This window comes from Acipenser ruthenus, chromosome 3 (assembly GCF_902713425.1).
Source record: "Acipenser ruthenus chromosome 3, fAciRut3.2 maternal haplotype, whole genome shotgun sequence".
Taxonomy (NCBI): Eukaryota; Metazoa; Chordata; class Actinopteri; order Acipenseriformes; family Acipenseridae; genus Acipenser; species Acipenser ruthenus.
In genome coordinates, this window is record NC_081191.1 from 53,448,725 (window position 1) to 53,468,070 (window position 19,346).

The following is a 19,346-nucleotide window of genomic DNA, read 5'->3' on the forward strand; positions in this document are numbered from 1 at the left end:
TGTACCCTCCACCCCACTGCTCCTACTGTGCCTTTTATCTTGCTTGTCCTGCTATGACTGTCTCTCGCATCCCTGTTCTGTCCTCCCATCCTCGTCCTCTGCCCTCCCTCCGCTGCTGCTCCTCCAACCCCTCTAACCTCATTTCTCTGCCTCTCCCCCCCTCCCGCACACTCTCTGGTGCACTCTGGAACTGTCACTCTTCTGCTAACAAAGCTGATTTCATATCTGCCTTTGCCTCTCACCTCTCGATCGATTTCCTAGCTCTCACTGAAACCTGGCTGTCCCCTGATAACACTGTTACTCCTGCTGCCCTGTCCTCTCTCTACGTCCTGTCCCATACCCCGCGTCTCACTGGACGGGGAGGTGGGACGGGTCTTCTCCTCTCTCCCTCCTTGCTCTTTTCTGTCCCCTCCGATCTCTCCTCACTCTCTGTCAATACCTTTGAATTTCATGCAGTCCAACTAACCTCTCCCTGTCAACTCCTGCTCATTGTTCTGTATCGCCCCCCTGGGCCTCTCACTCACTTTCTGGATGAACTCGACTATTTACTCTCCTCCCTCCCCTCTCTGTCTACCCCGACTGTCCTGTTGGGTGACTTCAACATCCATCTCTCCAACCCCAGCCACTCTGCTGGATTCCTCCCTCTCCTCCACTCCTTCGACTTCTGTCTCTCTCCGTCCCCTCCTACCCACAAAGCTGGCCGTCAACTGGACCTCACCTTCTCCAGGGCCTGCTGCCCCTCCACCCTCTTTGTCACCCCCCTGGACATCTCTGATCACTATTTCATCTCTTTTTCTCTGTCTCTCCCCCCTCTCCCTGCTCCTCCTACCCCCACTGTCACCTATCGCCGTAACCTCCGATCTCTCTCCCCCTCTGTCCTTGCCTCCACTGCTCTCTCTCACCTCCCTCCTATCGACTCCTTTTCATAACTCTCCATAGACTCTGCTACCTCCACCCTCTTCTCCTCACTCACCTCCTCCCTTGACTCCCTCTGTCCCCTCACCTCCCGACCTGCTTGCCCCTCCCCTCCCCATCCCTGGCTCTCCTCTGCGCTCCACTCGGCAAGAATCACACTGCGATCTGCTGAAAAGAAATGGAAGAGAACTAAACTCCCTGCTGCCCTAGACCTTTACCGCACTCTCCTCTCCTCCTTCTCCTCTACTCTCTCCTCTGCAAAATGTGCTTATTTCCAATCTGTAATCCAAGCCTCCACTAACAACCCACATAAACTATTCTCTACCTTCTCCTCCCTCCTAAACCCTCCCCCCTCCTCCTCCCTCCTCTATCTCCCCTGATGACTTCGCCTCCTTCTTCTCTTCTAAAATTTCAGATATCCGCAAACTCTTTAACACCTCTCCCTCCCCCGCACCCCCTCCTGCTCCAACCCCTACACCCACTACATCCCCTACTAACTTGCCCTCCTTCTCCACCTTCTTGCCCCTCTCAGACTCTGACCTCTCCTCCCTGCTCCAGGGTCACAAACCCACCACGTGTGTCTTGGACCCCCTCCCCACTCACCTCTTTCAAGCTGCTGCTCCTGCTCTACTCCCCTTCATCTCCTCCCTCCTCAACACCTCTCTACTTTCTGGTATCTTTCCCTCTGCCTTCAAAAAAGCCTCCCTCACTCCCCTCCTCAAAAAACCTACCCTCGACCCCACCTCCCTCCAGAGCTACCGTCCTGTCTCCCTCCTACCCTTCCTCTCCAAAACCCTCGAGCGGACTGTACACCGCCAGCTCTCTGCTTGACCCTCTCCAATCTGGCTTCCGCTCTGCTCACTCCACTGAAACCGCCCTCCTGTCTGTCACCAACTCACTAAAGTCTGCCCGAGCTGCCTCTCTCTCCTCTGTCCATATTCTCCTCGACCTCTCTGCTGCCTTTGACACTGTTGATCACTCTATTCTACTATCATCTCTCGCTGACCTGGGGATCTCTGGCACTGCTCTGGCCTGGTTCTCCTCCTACCTCTCCAACCGCACTTACCAGGTAACCTGGCGTGGAGCAACCTCCACACCTCACCCTCTCTTAACTGGAGTCCCCCAAGGGTCAGTCTTGGGTCCTCTCCTATTCTCTCTCTACACCCGCTCCCTGGACCCCCTCATCGCATTCTATGGTTTCTCATACCATTTCTATGCTGATGATGCTCAGATTTTCCTCTCCTTCCCCACCTCTGACTCCACCATCTCCTCCCGTATCTCTACCTGTCTGTCTGCTATTTCCTCCTGGATGCACTCGCATCACCTCAAACTCAACCTCTCTAAATCTGACCTCCTTTTCTTTCCCTCCTCCTCCCCCTCCTCTGATCTCTCTATCTCTGTTCCTCTGGAATCTACCACACTATTTCCCTCTTCCTCTGCTAAGAACCTCGGAGTCACCCTGGACCCCTGCCTCTTATTCCCAGCACATCTCCACTCTGGCACACACTTGCTGATTCTTCCTCAGCAACATCCGAAGAATCCCTGCGTCCGCCACCCGTCCGCTCCAGCTCATCCAGAACTCTGCTGCTCGCCTGGTGTTCTCTCTGCCTCGCTTCGCCCACGCTACTCCACTACTCCACTCACTCCACTGGCTCCCGATCACCGCTCGCATCCAGTTCAAGACTCTTGTACTAGCCTACAGATGCCTTGACCAGACTGCACCCAGCTACCTCCAGACCCTCATCTCTCCCTACACCCCCACTCGACCTCTCCGCTCCGCCTGCACTAGAAGACTGGCTCTACCTCCGCTACGCTCCCCTGCCTCCAGAGCCCGCTCCTTCTCCACCCTTGCTCCGTAGTGGTGGAATGACCTTCCTACAGATGTCAGGACTGCCCAGTCCCTGACCACATTCCGGTGCCTCCTTAAGACTCACCTCTTCAAACAGCACCTGTAGAACTCATCTGTTTGTATCCTGGGACACTATCACCCTTCATTTAAATGTGCTTTATTTTGCTCTTATCTGCCCCCTATTTTACTGCATTTAATCCTGTACTTCAGAATACTGTAATCTGCCAAGTGTTTAACCTGTAGTATTTTGTATTTAATCATATCCTGATGTAACTATCACTATTATCTGCTGTATTATTGAATTGTGGTTTGTCACACTTGTACTTTGCTTGAACAAAAGTTATTGTATTTCTTGCTCTTATTGTATTACTTGTATTGTAACACTTAATGTATTTGCTTATGATTGTAAGTCGCCCTGGATAAGGGCGTCTGCTAAGAAATAAATAATAATAATAATAATCAGCTACTATCAAATCCTATTTGTTAGGAATTCAGAATTGGGGGACCCACTTCAGCAGCAGGAGCAAAGATTAACCAGAATCTAATCCAAAATATGGGACGCTGGACCTCATCAGCAGTCAAAGTTTACATTCGTTCTTCACTAGACGAAATAGTATTTGCCCATCAGTCCACTGCTAGTATGTCCGGAGTGGGGACGACCTATCCGCCTAGGCTAGCAAAAGTTTCCTCCTAAAAAAATAAAACAAAAAAAAATTAAAGGTTTTTTTTCCTTTCCACTGTGCGGAGGGTTGTCACATAGACAGTAGGGTACAGTTACAAACCCGTGTCACGTTAAGCGTTTTCTTTCTTTTTGTGTTAAATGTTTTGTCTTTTTCTTCTTTTATCTCTGCATTGGCGGTTCTCCTTTTTTTCTTCTCGTAAATGTCTTCAACGGGGAGCCGGGGGTCCATTCTTTGGGGGGTTAGTGATTCCACTTTCTCCAACCCTTTGTTAAGCATCGCTTCATTTACCTCATCGAGGAGGGTTCTCCATTAGTCAGAGTGGACCCCCGGCTAAACCCCTCCTTTAGCATGCATGATCCCTTGTCTTCTTCTCTTTCAGGTTCTGATGCCTCTATTTATGTGAGGGCCCCAAGTGGTGGAACCCCTCTTGTTTGTCAGGTCACCTCAAAGATGGTGACTCCTCTCCCGTTTGTCGGGTCTCCTCAGCGATGGAACCCCCCTTCTATAATTTTGGGCTTCTGAAGAGGAGGAACACCCTGCTCAATATGTTCTAACAACTACTAACTTCATGTTTTCTTTCCGGTTCGCGAGCCTCTTTGTATGTCGGGTCACCAAAAAGACGGTGGCCCCACTCCTGTTTGTCGGGTCTCCTCAGTGACGGAACCCCCCTACTGCATATGTTGGGCCATTGAAGAGTCGGAACCTCTTTTATGTGTTAATATTACTAATCAATGTTTTTTTTCTTTCTGGTTTGCGAGCTTCTTCGTATGTCGGGTCATCTCAGAGACGGTGACCCCTCTTCGTATGTCACGTCATCTCAAAGACAGTGACCCCCTTCATGTTTGTCGGGTCTCCTCAATGATGGAACCCCCCTTTATATGCCTAGGGCCTTCGAAGGACGGAGCCTCTCTCCTTATGTTCTATATGTTACTAAACTGATGTCCTAAACATTACAGCAGGTGGCCTAGCTCCGCCCCGTGAATGCAGTGCAAAGTGAAACGCCTACATGTTTCTGGAAATGTAAAACAATAGCAGAGCCTTTATTTTTAAAGTTTATTATTTAAAAATTATCAGTGGAACATAACTGATAAGCATTATACTTGCACAAAATATGGAATTACAAACTTCTGGTTAACAACATTTTTGTATTTTCACATTTTATTCAGCCATTTTTATCCTAATTTAGTCAAAACATGTAAGAAAATATTGACATTAACTGTCAACCCTCTGTAGAATTGTTTGCTTAAAAAGCATCTTACAAAATATTCACAGTTGTATGTAAATGTTTATTAACTATTTTCAGCTATTTACAATAATAGATATTGATGTTTCAAAACACAGAAAAAGAGAAAACCTGTGACTTGTAAAGTCATGGATAATGGAGAGAGTAGACAGCAGTCATCATGAAGTTCATGTTTGGAATGTGTATGTTATGTTTAATGCAAAGAAGTGAGACAAAATTACTTATTAATATACTGTATTTTGATACAAAATTAATGCTGGTTTTTCAGTGTACTTGTTTAAAAACAGGTGTGTCTGGCAGTAAATCGCATTTGAGTTATACATTGCAGGAAACTAAAAATGGTTGCATAATCTTTCTCTGTTGACATCCGTCAATACCATTTCACAAAGAAGAAAATAACAAAAATAACTATGAGCTCATTTTCCTGGTGGAGTTGTGCTGGGTCCTTATGGATGAATTTCGGCAGACTGTGCAACTTCTTCATTCTCCTCTTCAGCCTCAGCGGACAGTTCTTTTGCTCCCTCAGTCTGTGGCTGCTCTGTGGTCAGCTGTGTTCCCTGTGACTCTGAAGGGGTAGTGCCCACACTCAAAGGCTCAGCTATACGTGGATGGGATTGATGGGGTCCCCCTTTATAGTTCACTACTTCTTCACTGGAATCTTCAGATTTGGGTGCTGAGACTGGTGGTCTGCCTACCCCCGGTCGGCGTCTGCAGGGTGCTCTCATGCCACGACATTGCTGCTTGTCCAGGAAGGCTATGGTTTCATTGAAATGTGAGGCTGCCATGCACTTGGCACTTGCCTTGTCGCAGACACATTGCAACTTGTCGCAGGTGTTCTGGCCAGTACCTCAGTTAGAACAAACAGATTTAATTTTTATTTTTAACCAATACATTTGTGAAATATTTTTTTATTAGACCATTGAACCTGTAGCAAAACCTAGATATAGGTTTGCAAAAAAAATAGAAGCACTAATCAAAGGCCTTCTGGATTTGTGTAATTCAAAAGAGCAAGATGTGATATGGAATATCAATCACTTGGTTAAGAAAGGAGTACAGGGATAGAAACAGCAAGACAGTGTTTTTTGCGTCTATTAACTGCTAGCTTACTAGTATTTTAACAACATGCTATTTTTTTGTAAATGGTTATACATTATAACCCTACTGGATAGTCTTAGCCAATCAGGCTCCGTGTACAGTGTTCATTATCCTACAGTTAGCAGGACTATTACCTTGAATCTCATTTTAAAACAGCAGCATACACTTCAAACAGCCTAAGAGATGCAGGCCAAAATATATCCAATCAAACACATACAAAAACAAATCATACACAAAGACATCTGTTAGGTTTTTTAATCGCATTGGTCATTACTTTGACCTTGTCTTGCTCGCCTTCGCCTCGGGTCTCCTAACTGCTGTTGAGGTCAGTTATCTAGGAGCTGGTGACTGCTGTGTCAGATATTAATGTTTAAGCATAGTGATCTATTTATCTAACTAATATCGAACTATCTTTTAAAAAGCATTATTGTCTTTAAAGTACATGGTGCTAACAAAATAATTATAGGAAACCTTACCCAAATATCTATTGCTATAATTTAATTCTCAGATTATCCTATATGAAAAACTTGCACATTATGATAAAGGTGAATATTTTTTTTTTTTATGGTAATTTATAGTATTTGAATCTTTTGGAGGTAAATATTTATTCAATGCTCTTTGCAGATCTTTAATGTGGTACATCCTGTCAACTCCCTGAAGTTACGTGAAGGAATTAGGTAGACTTTGAAAACACATTAATTGGGAGATGAGGTGCACTTTACCTTAAATGATAAATCCTAAAATTTTAACTAACCATGAAAAAATAATGAAACAATGTGTTAACATGTTAGTAAGCTAGTTACTAAAAATTAATAAACCAAAAAAGTGGCAATTAAAATGAAGTGTTAGAGCAATGTTTTAGTTGTAATTTGTATAGTTTGTACAGCTGTTGTTTTTCAAGCAGGCCTTTAGTGAACACTGGCCTGTAATAAAACATAATAATGTCAACATGTTCAAGATAGCCTTCAGATTGAGACTATGGCATTTGAACTATTATTCATGAACTTTTCAATAACATTTTAAACCTCCAAGAGCTAACCTTTGGGACCAGACAACATAACATGCTACTTTCTACACAGAATATTTTTTTTCAACAGCAGCAGTGTCATTTCATTTCTGGTGTGAGCATCAAGTTACGTCAGTTGCTTTTGAGATTCAAGCTAAATTTTAATGGCATGGCACACTGGCATAGCAATGCTATAATTGTACATAAAATCTCACTGATCCCAGTGGTTAAATTGGGATTTTAAAAGAGGTGGAACGGTCACGACTCGTGTAAGGTTGTTGACAGGAACAGAATTTTACTTTCAATCAGAAGACCAGGAACGGAATCCTGAAGAGGCAGAATGCCGTTCCGGACCGTTAAGCACCAATTTAACCCGATTGATCCGCTCATAGAAATGTTTTCATTTTAAGAATCCATCTCACTATAGTACTTACTGATACAATAAAGTTTACAGGATTTGTATTCTCTGTCACTGCTATTTGAAACTGTAATAACAAAGGCATCGAAAACATTTTTTTTTTCATTAAGCATAAATGTTGTTTTCTAAACGTATTTTTATTTGGACTATTTTGAGACAATTTTCTTGTCACAACACTACCAGTTGCTGAAATCAGAATGCAATTAACAACTTGATAAAACACATAACAAATCTGATCAGCTATTTTGGAGTATTAAACAAAATAGAAATCCCAAGTAAAATGTGGGTGAGTGGTGTTTTAAAATAAATATAACACAAATATACACAGTTCCAGTAAATAATATTTGTGAATACTTCATGAAAAACAAACTTACATGTAGCTTCTCGATTTTCACAAGTAATGTGGGCATTAAATCTCCGTGATGGCCTGCAACCAAACATTTGAATCTGCTCCAAGCAGCACTGATGGAAGAAACAGCATCTGTAAAGAAGACAAGACACATAACATTATATTATACAGTTGTAGAGTTGAGAATTGTAAATCCCATCATTACTGATGTAATAATAATCTATTTAGTTGCATGTAAGTTCTGTCATTTGAACCTGGATCAGTCTGGGGGAATAAATCTATTATTTCTAAAGAAGTGACTAAACAACAGAAACTCTAAGTCATTACCTGTCAAGGTCATCAACTGGGCGACCCCTTCCTTCCTGTCCACAGTAACAGCCGTACATTTCAAACTCATGAGGGCAACGTCCCGTCAAGCAGTGCAGCATCTCTCCCAGTCGTGGCATCTCACGATTTATTTTTCCATTACTGTTATACTGATTGAACGTGTTACTGCTGCATTCTGGGCACAATAGAAGAAGTAATGAGCACAGTATAGCAAGCAGTGTTACTATTCAATCATATAGGAGGCTGTGTGGTCCAGTGGTTAAAGAAAAGGGCTTGTAACCAGGAGGTTCCCGGTTCAAATCCCACCTCAGCCACTGACTCATTGTGTGACCCTGAGCAAGTCACTTAACCTCCTTGTGCTCCGTCTTTCGGGTGAGATGTAATTGTAAGTGACTGCAGCTGATGCATAGTTCACACACCCTAGTCTCTGTAAGTCGCCTTGGATAAAGGCGTCTGCTAAATAAACAAATAATAATAATGTTAAATGTAAGTATTTTGGGAAACCTAACATAATAAGTTTAAATTCAGTTTCTTTTCATTTAAATAAAACATTGATCTGTGGGAAATGATATACCCACTATCAGTATAACACTAATGTGACATGTCTTGAATCACACAGTAATTAGTATTAATTTTAGAAATAAAACATAGCAACAGATTTACAGTGTAGTTCTCAGGTTTTTACCTTCAACCTCAGGCTCCAGCAGAAGATCAAACAGGCCTTCAGCCCCCAGCATTGAGAACGTAAAAAATGGCACTGCCTTTGACAGTCCTAATTCATTTGGGAAGAAATGCATCACAAAATGTAATGGGTAAGTGACTGTGAACTGCTACTGTTAAATGAAGGAAGTGTTGTTTTGAAGTCACAAAGCACCTGAAACTATTCCTAAATCACTAGGAAATCATTTGCTGGAGTTTTTAAAAGGTTAAGATAAGTAAAATGTAATTTTTAAAAGAGCTTTCTACTCTTCCAATCCCACCACCACTGACATTCTTAATCACATAATTTTGAAATTATTTCTTAGTTATGATTTAGAATCAATAAATGAATACTACATCTAATCTGGTTATCTTCTAAAAACAATTTTCAAACAAAGTTTAAGTTTAAGTCTTTAGAACAAGGCCCATATGTTTGGTGTATCATCCCCATCTAAAAGTTTACCAGATTTGTTACAGTAACTTCACACTTTACCACGATTAAACCATGTTTTCTGTGCATTTACTGTGCTTCATGCTTTAGCACCCTAAACCGTTATTTAACAAGTGTGCTTCACCATGCTTCACTCCAATTTGTTTCCTGTTTTTAAATATTCAAGTCCCAGTGTTTTAATATTTCTATTAAAACACTTTGGGGTCTATTCAACTGATCTAATAATAGTCTTTTTTTCTGTAAACATTAATTAAATGATGGATACCTGTATCTGTCACTCTTTGGGTAAATTAAATAGATCCCTTTTATTAATTTTGTTCTTGTTTTTGCCTTAGCAGGCGTCTTACCTTCAGTCTCAGACTCCTGTGAGCTATCAGGTGCTTCTGTGCTAGGGTTCCTACCTTCTGTCTCAGCCTCCACTGAAATGTCAGCAGGTTTTGTTTGTGGGACTGTAACAGATGGGTTTTTACTTGGTTTTGGTGTTTGAGGACCTAGAGAAAGAGGAAATACCCATAAGCCACAGTGAGTAGATGAAAATAATCACATGATGCTTAGCTCAAATGTATTCTGCAGGGATTGGAACAAATAATAAACATTTTTTGGAGGGGTGCATAAACCTTCCTTGATGATTACTTCCTCTTTCTTGGAGTTGGAGTTGGAAATGTTTGTTATCTAGAATGGATTTATAGAGTCATCACATTTGGAAGCAACTGCCTGCTATCAAAGCCCTGTATCAAAGTCTGTTGGATCTGCTGTCTTGCACATAATGACTGAAGCTGACTGGCAAAAGGGAGATGTAGAGCTTTTATATTACTACAGAATACTGGTTTTGTTTAACAAACAGTCACTCATTTGAGGGGTGGCCCATATATTCCAGGACTTTCAAATAATTTTTGTCCAACCCATGTAGTTCTAAGTAGTAACGTAATATACAGTAACCAAACGCAAACCAAGATCTTATTGTGTCTTTACGTTGAGATCCATCGAATCCCAGGAATTAAGATTATTAAAAATATGTATTAAATTAACAAGGTCCTTACCTTCTGTTACAGACCCCGGGGAAAAATCAATGTGTCCAGTAGTAAGTCCAGTAGTAGTCCTTGTATTTTCTATCACCTCCACTGATTCAGTTGGTTCTATTTCAGGTAGCTCCGCCACTGTAACTGGCAGTCCTACACTTGTTCCTTCCATTTCCAGACCTAATTTGAACAAAAGATATATCAATGGACCAAAGTTAGTAGAAGACAAAGGGAAGCAATATATGTATTTGCTGTTTTTAATTTACATATCAATTTAAAATCATTATTTTTAAATACATCTGGTACAGTACCATTTTAGATTAAAGAAAGCTCTGTATGCATGAGAATTAAATTGTCCCCACCATCCCAACACCTTTTATATTACCATTAAACAAGCTGCTGCTTCCCTCAGTGAATAATGTTTTGACCCAGACAGTGAGATGAAATGACCAAGGATGTGAAAATACATGTTGCTATAAAATGTGCTTCTTTCAGAATTATATGAGATCTACAGCAATGGCCAGAATTTCAGGATTGAGACATCATTCAAAAAAAAAATAAAATAAAACAAAACAGATGAACATAATTTGGATCTTTTATTCAACACCATGTAATCAAAAAAAAAAAAAACTACAATATCACAAAAGTCTACTGGAAGCCATAATAGTAGTACAATATTTCATGTTAGATTTCGAAATGTCACATTTTTCCATTTTTGTCAGTTTTTTCTTAAGTATATGAAAAATGTTAATATCGTTTTCTGTAGTAAAACTATAGCAGAATAACAAAATAGCAGGGCTTCTGTGCCAGTTTCTTTGGATCAGAAAAGCTCTCACATCTACACAAGAACCTGCCTGTTGACATAATTGGCTTAATTGTACACAGCTGTCCTCTCAAATTCACATTTTCAGCTGAGTAATTAACATTGTATAATTATTGTGCCAAAAAAAAAGAAATACTATGCTAGTGTATAGTATGCAGTATTCAAAATACATGCAGGAAAGCAAGGTGCCCTCTTTTCAAAATAGAAAAGGAAAACAACTTTTTCTCAGCAACTACATTTACAAATGTATGATGTAGTTTTGTTGTCACCCCCAGATAAACCATGTGGTATTTTTTATTTTTATTTTTAATCAAAAAAGTGACAAACATTAAAACTATATATGTTAATATAGCGTATACTGATGCCTCTTCTGTACATGCTGGATACTCATATTTAGTGGCGTTGGTCTCTTGAGTATTTGAATTAATGAATGCTGTGCAGAGATAATTACAGCAGTAATCAAGTGTTCATAAGGTCTACTTTAGCAGCCTATTATATCCAGACTTTGTCTTACAATAAGGGCCCAAGAACATACAGTACTTAAATTCAATTGAGTTAAGGAACTTTTAGTAGTTTCTTGAGGCTTCTGGTGAGAGACTGAACTGTGGGTTAAAAAACCCCTACAGTATGTGATTTGACTGGTTTGACTAAAAAGTGAAGACTTTGTATTGTATGTTTCTAACGGCTTGTTTCACAGACAGGCAGTCCAGGAGTATTGTTAATCAGAACCTGCTTTACTGTATGTGTTCTACCCTGCCTGGAAAAGTCAATCCTAAATTGTTTATTTACCATTCAATCTCTGTCAGTTGATTCAAGGCAAGTTGTGACATTAGATAAGGATATGGAATGCTTTCTTTTTTTTTTTTTTTAAAGGTAGGAATGGTTTAGGAAAGCCCAAGAATGTAAAATAGTGCTGCCTTTTAAAAAGCACATGTTCTGCATTGATTGATGATATTCTCTGTCTCTTTCTAGAGTATTTTACCAAACTGTTTCAGAAAATATTTTAATTTGCAGCTTCTTACCAGGTCCAGCAGTTACCAGACCAGACACTTCAGTCGTCTCAGGGGGAGCTGTAAAACACAGAATACTGTAAGATGTGGAATGCTTATTTACCCTAAAATATGTTTATTGTACCTACTGTATCGGATAAAGTGGGGTTATTAGAGACAGATTATCCATCCATCCATCATCATTAACCACTTACTCCTTTACAGGGTCGCGGTGAGCTGGAGCCTAACCCCGCATACACAGGGCGCAAGGCGAGACACACACTCACTCACACACCCACACAGAGGGCAATTTAGAGTGAGAGACAGATAATAATAATAATAATAATAATAATAATAATAATAATAATAATAATAATAATAATAATTATTATTATTATTATTATTATTATTATTATTATTATTATTATTATTATTATTATATATCTTGGTAGATGAATACATTGTATTATTTGGATTCAATCAGTTATTGTCTTCAGAAATCACTGATCAATTTGTCACATTAAAATTAGCAACTGTCACCATTAAAGACTTATGGCTGGATCTGTGTCTATTTATCACTATTATCTAAATGAGAGTTAAATAGAGACACTTGTCTAAAAAAGATAATACAGGGCAGAATTACTTCAGGGAACACATGCAAGCTGACACAGTCTATTGTACACTGTAGTTACTATGTTGTTTTCTACAGAAAGCCTAACAGGGATAAGTTGGCAGTCTGTTTCTTATGTATGTATTGCATGTATCAGAATAAAAAAATAATCAATGGCTCAAATTTGTTATGCAATTTTAATGTTTTATTGTCTGGGGGGGGGGGGGGGGGGGGGTCTGTGAGCAATGGCAGAGTTTGGTTTACAAAAGAGTCTGAAGCAGGTAAGCCTCATGACACATAAACATGCAGATTTCAGTTATATATTTTTTACAATATAACATTATTTTTCCTTGCTAATAGAGAACATACAAAAAGAATGTTATATTTGGTAAACCAGTCCAATATTGGTTACCTGTTGATGTAACTGGGCAGAAGGAACTATCCAGGTGCCTCATTGAGAAGTTGTACTGTGAACTTGCGATGCATTCAATTGCAGCCTTGTCACAGAGACAAAAAATCTGCTCACAGGTGTCAGTGAAATCTATACAGAAGAAAGAAAAAATATTGTTAAAGATATCTGACCTTGTAATTATTTAAACATGTAATACAATGCGAAACATGGTTTTGCTGTTTACCGTAAAATGACTTATGGCTTATATTAAACCAGTTTGGAACTCAACCTACATCCTACTGAGGTCAGATTCAGGGATCACAACTGAGCTGCAGGGTATCAGATATGTACAATCGCAGTACCACATTATGGTTGTCACTGCTCCCTTTATCCTCTCCTACTTCTGATTTTCATTTTATATATTAAGTAAATTAAATGAGATTGTATAATGTACTGGTGAGACTTCACTTAGAGTACTGTGTCCAATTCTGGCCACCACAGTACCAAAGAGACGTTATGGCTCTGTAGAGAGTCCAACAAACTACTGTAATTATAAGACTATTTTGTATTAAAATGTTTTTCAACAGTGGGATTCAACGCTATGGTTTTAGGGACCATAAACTATGGGTTTATTGATTGATCTAAACGGAGAGCTCAGCTCGTTGCTGAGATTTCAGTGATTTATCATCCCAGTCAGGAGGTATGTATGTCAGCTTGTATATTGCATTTATCATTTATATGTATAAAAATGTACAGTATTAATAGATTAACCTGTTTTGAGATTATTCATCTGTTAAGAAATTACTAACAATGTACTGTTGACTATAGTAGGGAAGTACTGATGTAGCTTTGTGGCCAGTGGCTACATTTTATTTTATTTTATATTAAATTTTTTGTGATACCGTGTTTCATTGGCGATTGCATGGTTTGTTTTGAACTTGTGCAAAAAGTATTTCTTAACAGAAGTGCTAAAGCACTGGATTTTAACTCCATTCATAGACTATCATAAGGATCACAATTGCTGAAGCTACCCTTCAGTAGAAAACCATGTATATATTATATGTATGTACATGCATAATATGTTTATAAAAATATATGCAGTCAAAAATGTTTAGCAAATAATACTGAGTAGCATGAGATTTCTGTATTGCCTCAGAAGTTATAAATCTGCTGAGTATTGCCTGCTGTTTATACCAATAAATCAAACAACTTCCTCCAATGAGCAGCACACAAACCTACAAATAAATTCCAATACAGGCACTAAGCTGATTTTATAATAATAATAATAATACCTAAGGCTTTTTACAATGGAAGGAACGGTAATATTAACCTACTAGCTCAATGGGAAAAATATGAACTGTTTAGTGTAAGAACTTTATGAATATTACGCATAAATTTCATATACTTGTATATGAGGTTACACTGTAGGTGAGGATAATAATACTAATACTACTACTACTACTAATAATAATAATAATACTAATAATAATAATAATAATAAACAGAAATGAACATTACCACAAGTGATATTTCCAGAAGGGCAGCTTGTATTTATTGAAATGTTTCCAGTCTCCAGTTTACAGTCCTTTTCAGCTGCATTCTTATAGCATCTTCGCTGGTTATAACAACAACTGTGAAAAAAATTATATGATTTGTGTTGTAGCAAATATTATGACCCATTTATAATTTCCCCATGACCCTATGTATCATATTTTCTGGAGAAAGGTGTCCAAATGATAGGTACCTGATTTTCTCCACTTTTTTTTAACCAAATATGTTTTTGTGAAATACTGTATGTGGCTTTTGGTGTGAACAAAATATTGTATCTACTATATATATATATTAATTTATGGCTTTTAAAAATGGGTTCTGCAAAGTTTTCTGACTTTGAATAGACTCTCCAAAAATCTTGAGTAACACTTCCTTAACTTTTGTCTTCCCTTGTTCATTAAACACCCATACCCATTTTCAAACTCTGCTAATCCCACAATACAATGACCCAACCTGTCTTTCAGAGCTATTACCAGTATCTTACATGTCTATGTCATCAAAAGGAACATCTTCTTCTTCATATCTGCAGGAACAGCCATAATCTTCAAGATCACTGGGGCAAAGTCCAGTCAAACACTTCAATTTGGTGATGAAATTAAAGAGAGCGGGGAAGTTGTTGAGCAGTGTCTGGAGCCACGTGAAGCGAACCCCAAGGCAATCTGTGAAGGAAGCACAGGTACTTCATTGTTAACATCATGAAAATTAGGTTTCCTAAACAAAGCAAATCCTTCCCTTCAGAGATCAAAGCTCATTATTTGATTATTTTTAAAACCACAGATTATAGTTCCGTAATTCAATACTTTAAAATAATTCATGGTTTCCAGTGATATTTCCTTATGTTTTTCTCCAATAACTCGGAGCTTCTGAGTCCCACTGAAATATTGGCTTTATTGCTGTGTTCAGAGTGGAGTTCAGAACTGAGCATTACAACCTTAACTGATATTATTCTGAATGTATTTTGTGTCACCATGACTACTAATTGTGTCCCTTTGCTTTAGGTGGAAAACCCTCTCTTGAAATCAAATTTTATAAATAAAATACATACTTACCAATCAGGGAGTTTGCATTTTTGTTTGTTTCACTCATTGAAGGAGAATTGCTTCCTAGAGCTAAGGGAAAGCAGAAAAAATCAAATAAATAAGTGTTAAGTATCTCCTAAGTATCAAATATCCTATACTGTCATATTACTACTCTATTGTTACAGCACCCAGGATAACTATAATGATCAAAAGAAACTGTATTTTTCTCTGTCTCTTATTGTTCTTATTTATGTATGAATTGACCATCACAGCATATGTTGTCCTGTGAAACCCAAGACAAACAGTAAGCTACCTTTTAACCGGTTACAGAAGCCCAAAGCATTTCAGCTAATGTTGACCACCCACCATTAACAGTAGTAAATTGCAGTTGTTTGGTGTAGCCTCGTCATTTTTTTAAGAGGAAATGTCATGTCAATTTTTAATAAACAGTTACAGATCCCAATATAATTTCTACACTGGATCTGCTTATCATTACTTATCAGGAATGGAGGTCTACATATGTTTTTTGGCCAAGTCTATGGGATAACTGCCAAATGATATTAGCCTGTTTGTTTTATATTTACACAAAATGTTCAACAAAACCATATACTGTACTATACCATATTCGTTTTTTACACCATTAGCCTAAATACTGTACAATTGTTGCAGTTACCCACAGCCACTCAATACATGTATGTGCCCTGCATGGAATTGTTGAACAGTATGCATGATAGAGGTATCCTTCAGGTTTAATCTAATGAAAGATAGAACTGTGACCCATCAATAAAAAAGCAATTTTAACAATATAAGATATGAAGTACATAGTAAGATAATAAGGGTAAACACTAAATCATTTATTAAAGAATTCAGCGTGTTAAATTCAAGTGTGTCTTTACCTTACACTAATTTTCCATCTTACAAGTACAGTTAAAATGTGTTTACTTACCAAGATGAAAGGTAATTGACAGAAAAAACAACAGTGATAACTTCATGGTTTTTTTTCTGGAAATGTAAAATTAACAGTGATAAATTCAATATAATATACAATAACATAGTTATTTTAATATATATAGTTCAATACAGTATAATTTGAAACTACATTTAAATAAAATACCAAAGGATTCCCTCTCCTACTGACTGGCAAAATTATCATATATAGTCCTGTCTTTACAAGCTGATGTGCATGTTTTTAATTTTTTGTATACAGTATTACCAATGTTCCCCTATGTAGCCATGTACATATTTGTTCAACTACCAGTTCCCATGCCTCTGCTGGGTAGCATATGGGATCAGATACATTCAGCATGCTGATGTTATTATGACATGTCCCAATTAATATAACCTCAAAGAAATGTTTAATGAGCAATAGTTTTCTTACAGAACTAACATCTAGGCTGAGTCATCTGAGATTATTTTAGGGAATAAAACCCTAACCTTCCAGAGTAAATTAAGCCAAGCTAACTTGCCTATGAGTTTTTTGTTACTATGAATTTTGTAGTAGTTCCCTTTAATCAGGAAATGATACAAACACTCTATATGTAAATGTGTTACACCACACAATCTATTAAACCTTGTGTTTGTACCATCTAGATGTCAATGGGACAATATAGAGGAAAATGCTGCTTTTCCATTCTTGTCCGTACATCACGTGGGCTGACATTTTAAATAATGAAGATGAAAAAGAATGAACTTACCTTAAAGTCCATGCATACATGTAATATAGTTGAAAATAAGTTTAAAAGCTTTCCCTTCATCTAACATATATACTGACTTGGGTGCTTGCCAAGAACCATGTGACTGATTTAACAGATATGTAATTAAAAACTGATGAGACATCTGCAGCGTCTATGTCAGAGTTAACAATACAGCAATAGTATGCAAAGGAATCTATATTGAAAGCCTCCTGTTGTTGCCGTGTATCTATGCACTACTGCTTCACTTAACTGATTGTCCTGAATTTAGGAACAGCATGACTATAGGTTATTTGTGAAACTGATATCCCTGAGCTGGCCTAAATGTGACCTTGGTATTCATTTAATTGATGGGTTTTTTTATCTCCTATTTCAATACAATTGTGTTGATCTAATGAGCTCACACAGACTTCATTATGTTATCATTTCAGTTAAATAAATCAACTCCTGATACAATTTTTTGTGCTGCACATAACACATGTGAACTAGACCCATTAGTTCTATGCCACTATACTAGCAGACATTGTTGTGATATATACATATGATTGTTTAATTTTTCCAACAAACACAAAATAACAAATTAAACAATTAATGCCTTTTAGTATATTTTGCAATACTTGAGCCTCATAACAGAGTCATGCAGCAAATCAGGTCAGAACTGCTAATAAAAAGCATTGAGATGACTAAACATATATATATATATATATATATATATATATTTTTTTTTTTTTTTTTTTTTTTTTTTTCTTAGCAGACGCCCTTATCCAGGGCGACTTACAATCGTAAGCAAATACATTAAGTGTTACTTTTTTTTTTTTAAAGCAAATATATAATCAAAATTCATAAATGATTCTTCTCATAGATGAGCTTTGTCGTATATGTTAACTCAGTTTGCTCACTCCTGCAATAACAGATGTTCATGTTTGCGATTTTGGTGCTAATGAAATGTTCTGGATTTCACTGGTGACCAAGGTGCTCTATATTTAGTGGGATATATATTATTGTGATGAAGGAGAGGTGCTGGTTCTTTGAGATACATCACCTTCATAAGACTCATTCCAGTGAACCTGGGTATATTAATGGAATCATCCCCAAGAACCAAATGTAATAAATATGCAATTTGACTAAATTAGATCCAGAATTGCTAATAGAGATGGGTTTGACTTCTTTCTAATGGTCCTATCTGTTTTTCTTGTCTAATTTAATTTAGTGACAGACTTGATCTTTAGGATAGCAATTCCTTTTTGCAATGCCGCTATCAAAAAAGTTTTTAAAAGTTTTTTTTTTTTAATGTATCACACCTTTATTAAGGCATCTGCTATAGTATGTTTAGGAATAGCCCCCCAGACTATGATTTACCTCTGACAAACAGGTTTAATCCAGATCACTAGTTTATCCAGAATTACAGAAGTGTATGGTAATGAATGGACAGCAAATATTATTTATATTCCCATCCAGTAGGAATACTATAACTAGCCATCATTGATGTGCAACATGGGCATATGCATTTCTTTAATGTTTCAGTCCCACGGGTAAAACACGTATAGATATTGTAATCATTGATGAGGAATGTTAACTTTCTTTCATTCTATAACATAAAATGTTTTCAAGAGGCAACTACAGTACCATATGCTATTGAATATATTTTCTTTACAATATTAAGCATTATTGATAAAAAAAATAAATAATGAAAATAATTGCTCTTCTAGTTTCCCAGCACAAGCAGTGGTTTCATACAGTAAATTACCTCAAAGTTATACCTACACCTTTTACTACAGGGTGTAAGGTTGTATACATCTTACCTCAAAATTCTTTCAAACTTAAAAAATCAGGAAAGGAAGAATGAAGCAAAACAACCGTATTCGAATTTCTCTTTGTTTCTGTTTCAAGGATCGTTTGACTTAATGTCTCTATAGAGCAAGAGAATTCCGTAGGTCATAAAGCAAGCTATATGTTCTTTAATGGAATAGAGTTGTGTATAATGTCATACTTATAACATTCAGTATGTTAATCAAAACAGAACATATAATTATGTAATATGCAGATACTAATATTGTAATGTCCTATTACAACATATTTTATTTCTTCAATTTGAAAATGTTAAAATGTTATCTTCTGCTGCTGCTGATAAAATCTGATCACATCTGGTCAGGACTGCCCAGTCCCTGACCACATTCCGGCGCCTCCTCAAGACTCACCTCTTCAAACAGCACCTGTA

At 37.9% G+C, this 19,346-nt stretch overlaps 1 protein-coding gene across 1 annotated transcript; it reads right to left on the reverse strand.

Moving 5' to 3' along the window:
* Nucleotides 1-4,505: 4,505 nt before the first annotated feature.
* Nucleotides 4,506-17,483, reverse strand: LOC117394512 (otoconin-90-like). Its single transcript, XM_059013777.1, has 12 exons — nt 16,384-17,483; nt 15,468-15,527; nt 14,903-15,077; nt 14,386-14,498; nt 12,889-13,017; nt 11,900-11,947; nt 10,076-10,234; nt 9,383-9,526; nt 8,571-8,657; nt 7,886-8,060; nt 7,584-7,690; nt 4,506-5,537 (listed from the first exon to the last, which is right to left on the reverse strand). Exons 1-12 carry the CDS (start codon nt 16,427-16,429, stop codon nt 5,137-5,139), a joined length of 1,644 nt encoding a protein of 547 aa, XP_058869760.1. The 5' UTR covers nt 16,430-17,483; the 3' UTR covers nt 4,506-5,136.
* Nucleotides 17,484-19,346: the final 1,863 nt, after the last annotated feature.

Bases quoted from the DNA above. Each gene is read 5' to 3' on its own strand.
- LOC117394512 (XM_059013777.1), bottom strand. From the start codon at position 16,429: ATGAAGTTATCACTGTTGTTTTTTCTGTCAATTACCTTTCATCTTG. The intron at 15,078-15,467 runs GTAAGTATGTAT...CTTCCTTCACAG, and splicing joins AAATGCAAACTCCCTGATTG to ATTGCCTTGGGGTTCGCTTC. The intron at 5,538-7,583 runs GTAAGTTTGTTT...GTTCTAACTGAG, and splicing joins TGAAAATCGAGAAGCTACAT to GTACTGGCCAGAACACCTGC.